Source organism: Osmerus mordax, chromosome 9, assembly GCF_038355195.1.
Source record: "Osmerus mordax isolate fOsmMor3 chromosome 9, fOsmMor3.pri, whole genome shotgun sequence".
NCBI lineage: Eukaryota > Metazoa > Chordata > Actinopteri > Osmeriformes > Osmeridae > Osmerus > Osmerus mordax.
In genome coordinates this window covers 16823106-16838820 of record NC_090058.1, presented here as the reverse complement: position 1 = coordinate 16838820, position 15715 = coordinate 16823106, and the positions used below count along the sequence as shown (strand labels likewise).

Here is a 15715-nt window from a genome sequence, read left to right as displayed (position 1 = left end):
GAGAGAGTGGGAGGGAGAGGGATGAAGAAAGAGACCGAAGTGAAGGACAGAGAGAGAGAGAGAGAGAGAGAGAGAGAGAGAGAGAGAGAGTTTGTGTGAGATAAATGAGAACCAGACAAAGTGTGAGTATTTACATTCAAAAGTAAGAGCCTACAGAACAGAACAGTGTTGGCGGTTGGCGTCTCCTCACCGGTGTTTGTGTATGAGAGCATTGAAAGCCATGCCGTCCTTCCAGCTAGTGGTGAAGTTAGTGATGTTTACATTGGGATAGCTGCGAGAGAAAACAGAGACAGTGAGTGACCGCGCTCACAAAATATTCCATCTCCTCTTCCAAATCGATTCTGCTCAACGAACATCGGTCTAAGTCGATGAACCCAAACCACAAGCTTTCCCCCGCAGAAAACAGATCTGGGTTGACTACTGAGTTTACAGTAAGTACACTGCAACTATACTTTAGGGTCACTTGAATTCTCTCATCAAGTCTGATGAAACCCACAGATCGGTCCCCTTAGGAGCCAAGTGTGACACAAATCCAATGCACCTTAACTATTGCCAAGAAGTAACTAAGTAATTGATCTTTGTAATCAACCCGGGTGTTCTCTGATTATAACTGTTGGTCATCTGGCGGTCTCACCCGGCAGTCTTCATCTGGCACCAGAGCAGCAGGGCGTCCTTCGCCGAGCGAGTCTCCTTCTGGTCTGCCTGACCCGTCTCCACTACGATGTCTTGAATCTGTCAACAACACCGAGGTTAGACTCTGAGGTTACACTCTGAGGTTACACTCTGAGGTTATACTCTGAGGTTATACTCTGAGGTTAGACTCTGAGGTCTCTGCTGTTAGAGACTGTCAACAACACTGAAGTGTAGTTACACTGTAGGTACATAATGTACATTGTAGTTAGATACTGTACTGTAGATAGACTACAGGAACATACTGTACCATAGTTAGACTGTAGTTAGTTATTATACTGTAGTTAGACTGTAGTTAGATACTGTACTATAGTGAGCCTGTAGTTAGTTATTGTACTCCAGTTAGACTGTAGTTAGTTATTATACTACAGTTAGACTGCAGTTAGACACTGTACTATAGTAACACTGTAGTTAGTTATTGTTCTATATTTCCACTGACTGGAAGCTAGACTGCCCTGTACATTTGAGGACAAAACCTTCATGGTTTGGATGCCACTATTTCCTTTATCAAATATACACATTTAGTGAATGTTCTGTTTGAAGAGTGTTCACATGCACATCTCTTTAAACCCCATCCCTTATTCAGTTAGGATTCAAAACATGATTTGGGAGCATGAAACAAGATTTTGTAGAACTAACCCTAGATGAGCCATTTTCCTGGCATTAGTTCTGCTAATTGGGACCTTGGTCAGACTGATATTGAGGATGTGAATTTCCCACACAGTGGCTCAGTAATTGGAGCAGAGATTTTCACTGAGAGACAGGCCCTGAGAGGGGCTAAATTTAGCCCAGCTTTGGTTCTCCTTGGTTTGTTCTGAGCGGTGGGATGCAGACAGGGGCCAAGTCAACTCCTGCCTTTTTTCTCTTCGTTTTGAAAGATTGAATTATGCAGCAGGCCATATTGTTTGAACGGCGAACGCTAAAAATAACTAAAGCTGTCATATTAAAAATAAATCCAATTTTTCTAGCCCAACAAAAAGAGATAAAATAATCAAATTGACAGGTTTGGGATGTAGCTGGAACCGTTGATAATGACGACAGGTGCCAGAAGAAGTGAAGACTGAGATTCTTTCTAGATGTTTCTGTGGCTGTGGGCTTGCTCACCTGGAACCGGAGGATAATGGTCCAGATGAGACCCAGGATGAGTCGGTGGTTGCCGTCAACAATGTCATGGGAGCCCATGTTCTCCAGGTGAACCCGCTGTTCTTTGAGGAACTGGAGGGCCTTGTCTACGTTTTCCAGACAGTGGATCCTCATTCGACCCTTAGTAGGCTTGGGCTGAGGGGAGGGATGGAGGGAGGGATTTGATAGGTGGAGAGATTAAGTCATGGAGAGATATAGGGTTGAAGGGATAAAGAATGATAGAGAAGGAGCCATAGGGATGGATAGAGGGATGAAGGGAGGGAGATATGAAGAGAGAAAGAGGAGTGAAGGGATGAACAGAGGGGACAGAGTTGACACTTATGACATGTCTACATCATTTGATAGTATGAGAAGGATCATCTTGATGGTTTGGAGTATTCCCCCCCCCCCCCCCACACACACACACACGTACCAGACGCTCCCCTGACAGGACCTCCAGCAGTTTGATGAGCATGCGTCCATCCCTCAGGTCCAAGTACAGGTCGGAGATGCGACAGCTGACCCTGGATAGAATTGAGTTCACCCACTTAGTGAAGGTCTTCTTCTGGACTGCCTCACGCTCATCTAGAGGAGGAACACACACACACAAACACACAGACACACACACACGTAGACAGACACACACACATACATAACCACACAGTGGATATCATCAATCTCGCGGACAGTATCTATTTTCCTTTCACCCATCCCTCTTAGTCCTTTAGAAAGTATCTATGCTGGTAAAGGTTTTGCAGTAGAATAACAACTTGACATTACCTAAGCTGAGTGTAAGTGACTTTGAGTGAATGTGGGTGTGTGGTTGTGTGGGTGTGCGGGTGTTTTCATAATGAGGAGTATGAAACATTTGATAAAAAATAAAATACGAAATCTGATCTCAGAGAGAAAAGACAACAACACATCTCCCTCCAAACACCTCTACACATCTCCAAACATTTCATCACACCTCTACACATGTCCAAACATCTCATCACATCTCCACACATCTCCAAACATCTCTAAAACATATCCTCACACTTCTTCACATATCCACACATCTCATCACATCTCCACACATCTCCACACATCTCCACACATCTCACACTTCAGCACATCTCCTCACATGTCCAAACACCTTCACACATCTCATCACATCTTATCACATTTCCACACCTCCAAACATCTCTGAACATGTCCTCACACTTCCTCACATCTCCACACATGTCACACCACACATCTCCTCACACTTCCTCACATCTCCACACGTTTCTCCACACATCTCACGCTTCCACACATCTCCTCACACTTCCACACACTTCCACACATCTCCTCAGACTTCCACACATCTCCTCACACTTCCACACATCTCCACACATCTCCTCATATCTCCAAACACCTCCACACATCTCATCACACTTCCTCACATCTCCACACATGTCACACCACACATCTCCTCACACTTCCTCACATTTCCACACGTTTCTCCACACATCTCACGCTTCCACACATCTCCTCACACTTCCACACACTTCCACACATCTCCTCAGACTTCCACACATCTCCTCACACTTCCACACATCTCCACACATCTCCTCATATCTCCAAACACCTCCACACATCTCATCACATCTCCACACATCTCCAAACATCTCTAGACATCTCGTCACATCTCCACACATGTCCTCACACCTCCACAATTGTTTTTACATCTCCACACATCTCACATCTTGAAAAACCTCCTTACATCTACTCAAATTTACTCACATCTCCAAACATCCCCAAACATCTTCTCATCTCCAAACACCTCCACACATCCTCACATCTCCAAACATCTCGAAAACATCTCCAAACATATTCTCAAATCTCCAAACATCTCGAAAACATCTCCAAACATATTCTCACATCTCCAAACATCTTCTCATCTCCAAACACCTCCACATATCCTAACATCTCCAAACATCTCCAAACATCTCAAAAAATATTCTCACATCTCCAAACATCTCCAAACATCTTCTTATCTCCAAACACCCAAACACCACCTCACATCTCCAAACATCTCATGTCTCCAAACCTTTCCACACATCCACTTACAACAACAAATGTCCTGCTACTCAGCAACAAGCTAAGTGGATTTGACTCCTCCATATGCTGTTAGAGGGACTCAATGTACAGCAGACTTGCAGTTATGTGGGTACTGTTTTTTTGGTGTGCACTTTGCAGTTTGTGTGTGTATGTGTGTGTGTGTTCCCCTTCAGTGGCTGTACCATGGTAATCCTTGATCCCAAATACAAAAGTGCAAAAGACTGCATCCTTAATGACTTGTTTTATAAATGATTTAGAGCTGGATGCTGTAGAGAACAGCCAAGGAGAGAGAGAAACATGGGAGAGAGAGAGAGAAACATGGGTGAGAGAGAGAGATACATGGGAGAGAGAGAGAAACATGGGAGAGAGAGAGAAACATGGGAGAGAGAGAGATACATGGGAAAGAGAGAGAGAGAGATACAGAAAATGGGGAAAGAGAACGAGTGGGGGGAGCAAGATAGAAAGCAAGACACTCAAGGAGATCCAGGGGTAAACCAGAGATGGATGGAGAGAGAAGGAGGTCAGGCAGGAGAAGATGAGATGGATCAAATAAAGAGAAATAGAAAGAGACAGCGAGAAAGAAAGACACGCTTTTAAGAGTCTAGTCTGTGGAGACAAAGGCTTCCTGGCTCAGTAGAAGTGACGTGTCACTTCCAGTACCTCCACTGACAACCATGTGAAACATATACGAAGCATGTCCTGAGTCATCTACACAGCATAACCAGTCACACACCGTACTGTACACTTATACATGGTAAAGGAATCTAACGTGATTAAATAACCATGTCTTCTCTTTCCTTTTCTCTTTCCTCGGTCACTCAGGGAGGAATCACAGGAGCACGCATGACACCAAACTCCGCCCTCCTACCCCCGACCAGCCCTTATCAAATAATGATGCCATTTAAGCCACGCACATACAGTTTACAGTATGTGACAGAACCTTCCGTGGCGTGTCGGTGTGGGACCGACCATCCTTGCTCCTCCATTACCTACGGGTATTCTTCGTAGAACACACCACAATCCGCTTCCATCTTCTGCACGTTCTGCCAGACAGGCAGAGTGCTGCTGTCAGGGGACCACTAGATGGTGGAGGGGGCGGGAAGTGGGAACATGGGGGCTCTGTTTCCAGTCCCCTCCAGGGTCCATCTGCCCAGCTACCCTTACCAAGCCCTGAGGGGACAGGTAGACCAGAGAAGCCCCAGCTATCCTCACCAGCCCCCGAGGGGGGCAGTTAGTCCAGGACTGTCCTTCACATGGCCCAGTAATGGCCCAGAGAGAGCTGTCGGAGATGAGCTCGCCTGTGTTTAACTGTAGCTCCCAGAGACAGGATCTGCAGCTGAGCGCTGATGCATTTTGGGATGTTTTGAAAAGGGTTCGAGTGGGGGTGAAGCCTCACACATCCTACAAGCAGCTCGGTACTCCAAATATCTCTCTCAAATGTGTCTCTCACTCTTCCAACTGTTGTAGAACATGGCTGTCTTCTAACACAGGCACTAACGGTGAAGCCCGAGTCAGGGAGGGATGTAGATTTACATTACATTTACATTTAGTCATTTAGCAGACGCTCTTATCCAGAGCGATTTACAGTAAGTACAGGGACATCTCCCTGTACATCATCTCCCCATGCATGAATGCATGGGGAGATGCATGAATATGAGACTTTGTTGATCGAAATATTGACTCTAACCACCGAAATACGGTTGGAACTCTGCACTTCTGTTCCTTCATACTTTCACTGAGCGCTATTTGTACGTCGCTTTGAATAAAACCGTTCATTTAGCATCTGCTAAATGAATACAATTTCAATGTAATGACTACTCTAGTGAATATTCATGTGTGTGAAATGTGTATCTGACCCTGATGTGTTCTGCTGGTCTTGGTCTCTCTCCCTTCATCTCTCTCTTTTTCTCTCCCTTCATCTCTCTCTCTCTCTCTCTCGCAGCTCTTCACCAGTACGAGTCTCGCTAAACACTCCTCTGTTTCACATGCTCCCACTTTCTGATCTCTCCTTCCCTGCTCGTTGACTCCAGCGACAGCCCCATGACTAATTCATGCTGATGGATTTTCCCTGTACACAGCCAGCCCCTTTTCCCACAGTCAGCCCTTGCTGAGCGAGGGCTGCCCACCCCAGCTCAAGCCTGCCTGAGTCAGGACTGGCAGGGCTACCTGCGGGCATGCTGGCCCCAGGGATAAACACCAGACCCCACAGGTTGATGGCAGAACTCTAGAACTGATGATTTGGGGGCAGAACTCAACACCTGACTTGCCAAGGCAGAACTAGTTGAGGGAGGAGCTTCAGATTTGATAAGCTTCGGATTTGATAAGCTTCAGAATTGATAAGCTTCAGAATTGATAAGCTGGCCTCTGGATCTAACAGGCAACAACTCCAGACATGACTGGTCGATAGAAGAAGTCTACTCCTGACTGCCTTAGGCAGAACTTAACATAATTGGCCAAAAGCAGAACTCCAGACCTTTACTAGTCAAGGGCCTAGACCTGACGAGTCGAGTATCAAACTTGAGGGCAGGTTTCAACAACTGACAGGTTGATAACCGAGCACCAGACCTAACCAGCTGAGAATAGAGTTTTCAGAGGCTGGCTGTGAGCAGAACTCTAGACCTTGCTGGTCGATGGCAGAACCATAGACCTGATTGGCCGAGGGCAGAACTGGCATGCATCAGGATAGTGTTGTGTAGACTACCAGCCTCGTTGGAGCGCAGGGCAGCAGAGAGGTTAACAGAGGCATGTGGACAGTAGCCGTGTTAGAGTGTACACTGACCGAGACAATAACAGTCTGACAGCATGGTGTCCAAGCGACTTACGCTGGGCACAAACAAGGCAGGAGGAGAAGAAACAGCCATAGCAACGAGCTGGGCGGAATGACAAATACGTAAGCAGGCGAGGTAAGAGAGAGGGTAAACACCCAGAGTAACAAAGAGGAATACTACAAGCAAATACATACAAGCCAATACAATTTTAAAACATTGTCATTTTTGGGGAACCTGCCTCTATTTGAAATGAACAGACATTCCCAAAAATTTCAATGTTTTTAAATTAACCAGGTTTACATTTACATTTACATTTAGTCATTTAGCAGACGCTCTTATCCAGAGCGACTTACAGTAAGTACAGGGACATTCCCCAGAGGCAAGTAGGGTGAAGTGCCTTGCCCAAGGACACAACGTCAGTTGGCATGACCGGGAATCGAACTGGCAACCTTCGGATTACTAGCCCGATTCCCAGGTTATGTAACTTGTCTTCTGTCTTAACTTGTGTTATTCTTTCTGTAACTATGTGTTTTTATGTTGCAGCCTGTCTTGGCCAGGCCTCCCTTGAAATTAAGTTAAATAAAGGTTAAATAAACATTTTAAAATACAGCAATACAGAAACAGATTGATATCTCCGTCATCAGAAGAATAAGTGTTCCCTAATAATCATTTAAGGGTCCATCGAGCTCTGGACACATTCCCAAATCAATAAGAGCAATGGTAATGTTTGTGTGTGTGTTTTTCTCTCTCGCTCTTTCCCCCTCTCTCCAATCCACCCTCCCCATCCCCACACCCCTCCTTCCCCCCCCCCCCCTCGCTAATGCATCCTGTCATCCGGGAGTTGAAAAGTACAACACAACACAAATCCACTGTGGCAGAGAGGATCTTTCATTAAATACAGGACGACAGAAAACTAAACGGAGAAAAAAAAGTGATTGAGATGGAGAGTGGGGAAAGACAGAGGGAGTGAGAGAGAGAGAGAGTTAGGGAGAGAGAGAGGGAGAGAGAGTGAGACAGGGAGATAGAGAGGGAGAGAGAGAGGGAGAGAGAGAGAGAGAGAGAGAGAGAGAGAGAGAGAGAGAGAGAGAGACAACGACCCCAGAGACCCACATAGAGATACCAGCGGGCGTCATAAGGAGAGAGGAAGAGTTGGAGAAATTAGAGGAGTTTCCACACAGCTGATTGTGTCGAACCGTGACTTGTTACAGAGTCTTTATGAGTCAGAAGACAACAAACAGACATATTTCCACCCTGCTGGTATTCTGTCAGGGAGAGAGCAGGGTGTTGGGTACTGCGTGGAACACAATGACCACAGGTGTCAACCTCTCATTAATCGCCCCGAAAAAAAAAGAAGAAAGGAAAGAGCTCTCGACACTGTCCTGGACCATGGAAATGGAACAGGGAAAGCAACACACAGCCTTTTTAGGACTTTGCTCCATGAAAAATTCATAACGAACTCAACGAACAATTGGGGCATGGCCACCGCTTCCTGAAAATAAATAAATAACCAGCAATGCATTTAAACCAGGGCCACTAGAACGAAAGCACATCCCGCTCTAACAACCAACCAGCCTCAGCCCACACGCTTGCATCTCAACACCCCCGCCAACCCCAACAACCCCACCGCCACCACCCAAACTGACAGGGAAGGGGAAGGGTCATGCACCCCCGTCCTCCTCTCCACCCTCACCTCTAACCCCACCCTTCCTCCTCTCCACCCTCACCTCTAACCCCACCCTTCCTCCTCTCCACCCTCACCTCCAACCTCACCCCCAACCTGCTCTCCACCCTCACCTCCAACCTCACCCCCAACCTCCTCTCCACCCTCACCTCCAACCTCACCCTACCCCCATCCTCCTCTCTTCTCAACCCTCACCTCGAACCCCCGCCCCCAACCTCCTCTCCACCCTCACCTCCAACCTCACCCTACCCCCATCCTCCTCTCTTCTCAACCCTCACCTCGAACCTCGAACCCCGCCCTCAACCTCCTCTCCACCCTCACCTCCACCTCCACCAGGGCAGGAAGGTACCTTGCAGCTGCCTGAAGCGTCCGTCCAGGATGGTGTTGAAGCAGATGTTGGAGGTGCTGAAACTAAGCCAGCGTGCCTTCTTCATGCTCCTGGAAGAGTAGGTCGAGGAGGAAGGAGGGGGGAGGCGCGGAGGAGAGGGCTGGTGCCGTCCCTGGGTGCAGGAGGAGGTTGAGGAGGAGGGGAGAGGACAGATCCCAGCGGGCGGTCCCGGCGGAGGGATGACCAAGAGGGTCCCGTTCCTCTCTGGTTGGTGCTGTGGCTCCAGCCTGCCTCGACCCTCGGCGCGGCCCGTCTTCCTGGCATCGGTGCGCTGGGCCCGGTGGACCGGAGGGGTGCTCTTACTGCGGCTGATACCGGTGCCACTGCTCAGACTGGCCCGCGGAGAGGCCTCCTTCCCTGGGGCCGGAGGCCGTACGCCGGGCTCCCGGCCCGGGCCGCTGGTCCTGGTGGGGGCGCTGTCCCGGCTGCTCTTCAGGCTGATGTTGACCTCTCGGAGCCGGGGCTGGCTGAGGGGAGCAGGGACGGCTCGCAGCAGACACGGGCTGCTCATCCTGCCTCTCTTCTGCTGAGGAGCCCCCCGGAGCTGGGAGCTGACACTCCACGTCCCCTCCTTCGTCCGCTTCTCTCCCTCGCTCGTTCTCGCTCGCTCCCGCGTTCTCGCTCGCTGCTCCTCCTCTCCTCCTGTTTCCCTTTTCCCCCTCTCCGTCTGGCGCGATCTTCCGCTCCCTCCCTCTCTTTCTCGCTCCGTCCGTCTTTCTCTCCCTCCGTCGTGCCGATCCCCCGGTCTCTCTCTGCGTCGGAGCTGTGCTGCGTCTCCCCGTCTGCCTCAGCTCAGGTCAGAGTGGTTTTCCAGCATCCCAGCCATGCATACGGTATGTCCCTGGCTGCACACGTGTCATCCTTCCCCCCTCCCTCCCTCCCTCTCTCGTCAAAACAACCCCACGCAGCCGTGACATCACCGGAGGGGAGGCAGAGCGGTGTGGGGTGGGGAATGGGGGGGAGGGGGGTGCAGAAACGACTCACACAGGACTGGCTGACCTAGAAGAGTGTTCCGGAGATGAAAACGTGTGTGTCTTATCTAAATTTAAATCACATGAGCGGTGCATTTGTATGGGAGCATGTATGTGTTCTCATGAGCGCTGCTGTGCGTTGTGTAGCTGGCGTCTATGGGCTTTCAGACAATGCTCAGATGAATACCTGTTTTCTGTGATGACAAGCTGTAAATCAATAGCTACGCATTAGACCCATTTCTTCGTCTTGCTCTGACACACATACTGTCTTACTTACACATACACCCTTTCGATTTTTCTCTTTCTTCCTCCTCTCTCTCTCTCTCTCTCTCTCTCTACCAGTATATATTCTTCTCTTTCCCTCTTTTTTCTCTCCTCTTTCTCCTCGCTCTCTCTATAACTTTCTTCATGACTCTCTCACCCTCCATTCTCTCTCGCTCTTTCTCTTTCACCCCCTCTCTCCATCCATCTCTCTCTCCATCTCCTCTCTCTCGCCCATTATCTCTATATCCTACTCTCCATCCCTCTCTCACCCCCTCCACTTCTCTCCATCCCTCCCTCTCTCCATCACCCTGTCTCTCTCTCATCCCTCCTCTTCTTTTCCCTCTCTTTCTCTGACAGGAAATGGATTGCTTCGTGAAACACTGGAGCAACAGCAGCACAACACCACGCAGCCAGCTCTCACACAGAACAGCTCACTGCTCTTAAAGAGACAGGGACCTCCGAGACAGAGAGCAGCAGAGAGCTGCTGACTCATGTCTGCTCTGAGGGGAGCAGAGAGCAGGGTGTGGGGCCTAGCAGACAGGTAAAGTCTCCCATTGTCTCAGACCATAGACACACACAACATACACACTCACATGTATCCTCTCTTGTACACCCTCTCCCTCTCTCTTTCTCTCTCTCTGTCTACCCTCTCTCTCTCTCCCACCTCAGTCCCAGATTACCCAGAGGCGTCATTCTGGTCCACATCCTTACTGAGCCCTCGAATGGCTGAGGCTTTCGAGATATGTGACCCCCCCAACATTTAAACTCTGTTCCCATAATGCATATTTACCCCAGCACCACCCTCCCCCTGGCCCGACCCAGCCCGGCCGTGTCACCCCCTCCCTCCCCCCAGGGACAGAAGCCCCACAGGTGGGTCACATATTACGAGCTCAGCCAGTCATCCCGGAGATACAAGCTATGGAGGGTAGACAGGGAGGGCAGCTGTCCAGCTCCATCACACTGGGGCATTCTGGGAATGTGCAAGTGATCCCAGCAGCTAGCGGGGAGCTGAGGGGGCGTAGGCATTCGGGTGTGTGTGTGGGGCTCATGCGCCGCGAGACATGCGAGACAGAACAGGGGAGGCCTACATGCTGTTGCTTTGACATAATCAACATATACACTACTCTCTCCTAGCCAGCCCACCACTTGTAAACAGGAAGTACTACTCTAACTTATCAGAACCCCAGCCCATCACATGTAAACAGGAAGTACCAGTCTCACCTGTCATAACCCCAGCCCACCACTTGTAAACAGGACGTACTACTCTAACCTATCAGAACCCCAGCCCATCACATGTAAACAGGAAGTACCAGTCTCACCTGTCATAACCCCAGCCCACCACTTGTAAACAGGAAGTAGAACTCTAACCTGTCATAACCCCAGTCCATCACATGTAAACAGGAAGTACCAGTCTCACCTGCCAGGGCTTTGATGCGCGAGCGCTCGAAGAGGCGGGCGGAGCTGTTGTCGTTGTCCAGTTCCTCATCAGAGAGCTCGAAGCGCGTGTTGATGCGGCTGTACTGCTGCGTGATCTCCACGTTGTCAAAGTCCATGGTGGTTGCCACGGCGTCGGCCATCTTGGCGGCAGGGGGCGGGGCACGGCTGCGTGCTTGGGTGCTCTGGGAGGGACGGGGCGCGAGGGAGAGGGGGCAGGGTCACACACCAGGAAAGGAGAGGGGTCTGGCACACAGAGGAAAACACACGAGTGCGAGTTATTACCACGGGTATTTATATGCAGCTTTATAAAGACCCAGCATGGTTGGGATTCTCTACATTGAGGGAGCAGGCTGATCTGAGCGTGCTACAGATTCATCGTCTCACTGATAAAGAGCTTCAGTCAGTAAGATGAACTAGATGAACTATTAGTAAAGCTATTTGAAATGCGCTTGAGTCCATATTGGACAGCAAGAGGAAGTGTTTCTCAGACCGAAGGTCGGGAAAAAGGGTTAAAACTCCACCACCTGCACACGCTTTCAAACCATAACGAAACATCATGCAGGGAGATGAGTACAGCTTCGGGGTAGATCATTTGACTGAAGAACAAGAGGTTCCTCAGTCAATACCCCCCCCCCCCCCCCCCCTGTACGTCTCCTTGGATAGAAGCGTCTCATACTATTAATAACCACAATCAACAATTCACACAGGTCAGGGAAAGCCACTAGCTTACTCGCATTTTTGGAAACATATTGTTACATACATTGTACTTCAGTTTATAACCTTTTCCATCTAATTTGGCTCCACAAACCGACACCACCAGTCCTCCAATCCCTTGAGTCCATTTTGAGCACGACATGTCCCCCAACTGTCACTGTGTCGTGTCGTGAACGTGTGCGGAGAGTGTGTGTGTGCGTAGAGTGTGTGTGTGTTCTCAGGGTTGAATGGCGAGTGAAGGTTAGCCACTAAGATAGCTCTATCTGTGTTGAGCATGCCTGCCTTATCTTCCTGTTCGGGGGGAGGGGAACCCCTCTCATGACGAACAAACCCTTGCCTGCTCTCAAATGATGCAGCCCCCCACACTGTTTGTGTATTTTGTCTGGTTATAATAGTATGTTTATACAGTGCTACTCAAGGGCTGGTTGTGAAGGGAATCTGTGAGCCGTAATGTTCACAACCACGACTCAATGTGAGACCACCCTCTTGTGGTGCTCTGCTGAAGTGCAGAAATTAAATTCAGGGCTATTTGGCTAGTTATGTAGAGTAAAGGTAGATATTCATAGCGGGAGTGAGGTCTGTGTCCTGGGTGTGTCTGTGTGTGCATGTGCGTGCGTGTGTGTGCCGCGTGTGAGTCCGTTATTCAAAGAAGAGGCCCGTGGACAGCATGTACAGTGCAGCTTCCCCAGTACATTGGAATAGTCCTCCCTCCTCTTCCTGCTCCTCCTCCTCCTCCTCCTCCTACAACTCCTGTCTGTATCAGTCCCCTGCAGAGGTTCATTATCAGCCCAGGGACCCTCCACCCACCCTGGGGATCCCCTTATCACCTCACACACAACCTGCGGAGACCTCACACACACAACTCCTACATGCCAGTGCTAGCTAAACACACTCCGCTCTAGTACGCATCTATGCGTACTTTCCTGTGTGTACAGAACTAAACAGTTTGAAATTTAGCTGACACTTTTATCCAAAGTGTCGGATAGGAGGTTCATAGCTGCTGTACGGTGCAACTACATTTCCACTGGGCAGTCTCTGCATGGCTAGGAGGTGCCCAGCTTCACTGGGCAGTCTGCATGGCTAGGAGGTGCCCAGCTTCACTGGGCAGTCTGCATGGCTAGGAGGTGCTCAGCTTCACTGGGCAGTCTCTGCATGGCTAGGAGGTGCCCAGCTTCACTGGGCAGTCTCTGTATGGCTAGGAGGTGCTCAGCTTCACTGGGCAGTCTCTGCATGGCTAGGAGGTGCAGAGCTTCACTGGGACTCTCTTTAGCAGCTGTCTCAACTGGCAGCAGAGACATGTCAGAGAAGCCTGAGGATGCTTAGTCCATCAGAACAGGAAACCACTGATGCACTTATGGATGTCTCAAGGTCATGTGATACACGCGCCCACTTGGAGTTGATTACGACCCATGACTCTCACAACCAGAACAATGTTACTTCATGAATAAATCCATTAAGAGAACCAGTGTCTGCTGTTCCTTCAAAGTGATCAAAGTGAGAGAGAGAGAGAGAGAGAGAGAGAGAGAGAGAGAGAGAGAGAGAGAGAGAGAGAGAGAGAGAGAGAGAGAGAGAGAGAGAGAGAGAGAGAGAGAGAGAGAGAGAGAGAGAGAGAGAGAGAGAGAGAGAGAGAGAGAGAGAGAGAGATATGTGTAAACCTATTCCCATTCCTTCTACTCCAAGCCGTCTATGAGCTCATGGATCTACACTGCCTCTGCTGCTCCACACACCTAGCCAAGAGATACCAGACATCCCGCCAGCAGCCACACCACTGAACCCAGCAGGTTGCATGCTTTCACATCAATCACTGAGTCAAATCCATTACTGGGTAAGATATCCCAGGGTACTGTAGTATCTGATCTGGTATCCACTATTACAATGCCCGGCTTGATCTTGAGAGGGGTCACTATGGAGGAGAGAGCAGGTCGATAATAACGTCGTTCTGGAAAGTGTTTACAGAATAGTTACACTGGGGTGTGCAGGTTTTCCCTTTTAAGGGGAACTCTGAAAACTTGCACATAATTTGACGGCACGCAGCTGGCTTCATTCACTGATATTGAAGGTGCTTTGTTTGGCAAAGGAAGATAGAGAATAAAAGAGAGGGAGAGAGGGAGTGACTGAGAAAGAAATAGAGTGAGATGAGGGAGCGGGAGAGAGAAAGAAAGAGACAGCAAGAGAGAGTTTGAGTGCCCTGATACAGTTTCCCTATTAGGTTACCTCAAAATTGCCTTCCACTCTACAAGTCTACAAGAAGATGGAGCAACAGAGAGGCCTTGCCACTTTCCATGTCAATAAATGATCTTGTCAATATAATTAGGCTGTTTTAGGTAAAGCCAAGGACACGAGTAATGTAGATATTGCAAAAACACATTTGTAGAAATAGTGTATAAAAACGTAGGTATAAAGTGTACAATATGATGTTTTGAAAGAACTCCCGTAACCGGGAATGGATCAAATAAAAACAAATGTATTGTATGAGACGTGATGAAGAAGGTGAAAGCGCATTTCTAGAGGGCGGGGAACAGTCAGCAGGATCGTTAAGACTCCGTAGGACGCATAACTGTCTGAACATTTGGCTACATTGCGGCCTACAGTGGATGGTCTCAAAGATCACTCACAACCACCAAAAACACACCAAAAACTATTCATCACCCCAAATAATTCGATACTGGACGACAAAATTAGCACAATAAATGTACCAACTAATACGTCTGCTGGTGAGGTATTTGGCACAAGTCGTTGTTTTTGCACGGAAGCAACAGGTGGTGACAAAATTAGACATTGGATGCCTTAAGCACTGGAATTGTTCTCATTCATAACCCTCACTGGCCGGGAAATGTTACTTTAAGGGCAACTATTAGACTTTCAACCTGATCTAACATTATTCATATCAAGTATTTTTTAAGTAACAACCTTTATAAACCCCATGTAGCTGCTCAACAGAACTTTCCACAGGACACTCACCTTATCTGGAGTCAGTTACTGCGACTGAAATGACGGTGTTTGAAAGTTCCTCTGTCAATTATAATCCCATTGAAACGGACAGTAACGGGTCACGGTTGCGGACTCCACGCGGAGGGTATGGTCCTGGAGAGGGGCAAGGGAGAGGGGTAGAGATAGAAAGCCGCCGCACACACCACGGTCATTCCCGACAGCCAGAGTTTGACCCACCCTGCGCGTTAAAAATAAACTGGGCGCATCTACATGTACATGATCTCCGCGCGCAAGGGGACGGACATTCCAGTCATGAGCGGGTGACTTTAAATGGCAGACACACTTCAGAGCGCCCCCACCCCGGACGCCCGTCTGCCTGCCTCTAATCGTAACACACCGACACCCCCGCCCATCACAGAAATGTCACCTCTACTGACTGTACTGCTACCGAGTTTCCCATTGACAGGGTACATTGACTTAAGCAATGAAATACACTAGGATAGCACTGGTATGTGTTAATTAAAATGCATTTCAGTCAATGCAGGTTATACGACCGTTTAGTGGAATGTTTTTATTGTCAAGTTGCCAAGTTCTAAATGACTTCATGCAGTTGTCAAATGTACTGCGTGTGTATGTTGCACTAGTAAATGTAGTAAAGCATGATATC

General features: G+C 48.8%; 1 protein-coding gene across 2 annotated transcripts in view; it reads right to left on the bottom strand.

Moving 5' to 3' along the window:
* The window catches only part of sptb (spectrin, beta, erythrocytic), a 33161-nt gene extending 17830 nt beyond the window's left edge, over positions 1-15331 (bottom strand). The window contains exons 1-6 of one of the 2 annotated variants that reach the window (XM_067243526.1): positions 15079-15331; positions 11384-11646; positions 2246-2397; positions 1795-1968; positions 635-732; positions 191-271 (exon numbers count right to left, since the gene is read on the bottom strand). In XM_067243526.1, coding sequence (XP_067099627.1) covers positions 191-271; positions 635-732; positions 1795-1968; positions 2246-2397; positions 11384-11543 — 665 coding nt within the window. In that variant the 5' untranslated portion in view covers positions 11544-11646; positions 15079-15331. Of the gene's footprint in view, positions 1-190; positions 272-634; positions 733-1794; positions 1969-2245; positions 2398-8692; positions 9398-11383; positions 11647-15078 lie in introns of those variants that run through there. The other variant, XM_067243525.1, reaches the window with a different exon arrangement.
* Between the last annotated feature and the right edge of the window lie 384 nt (positions 15332-15715).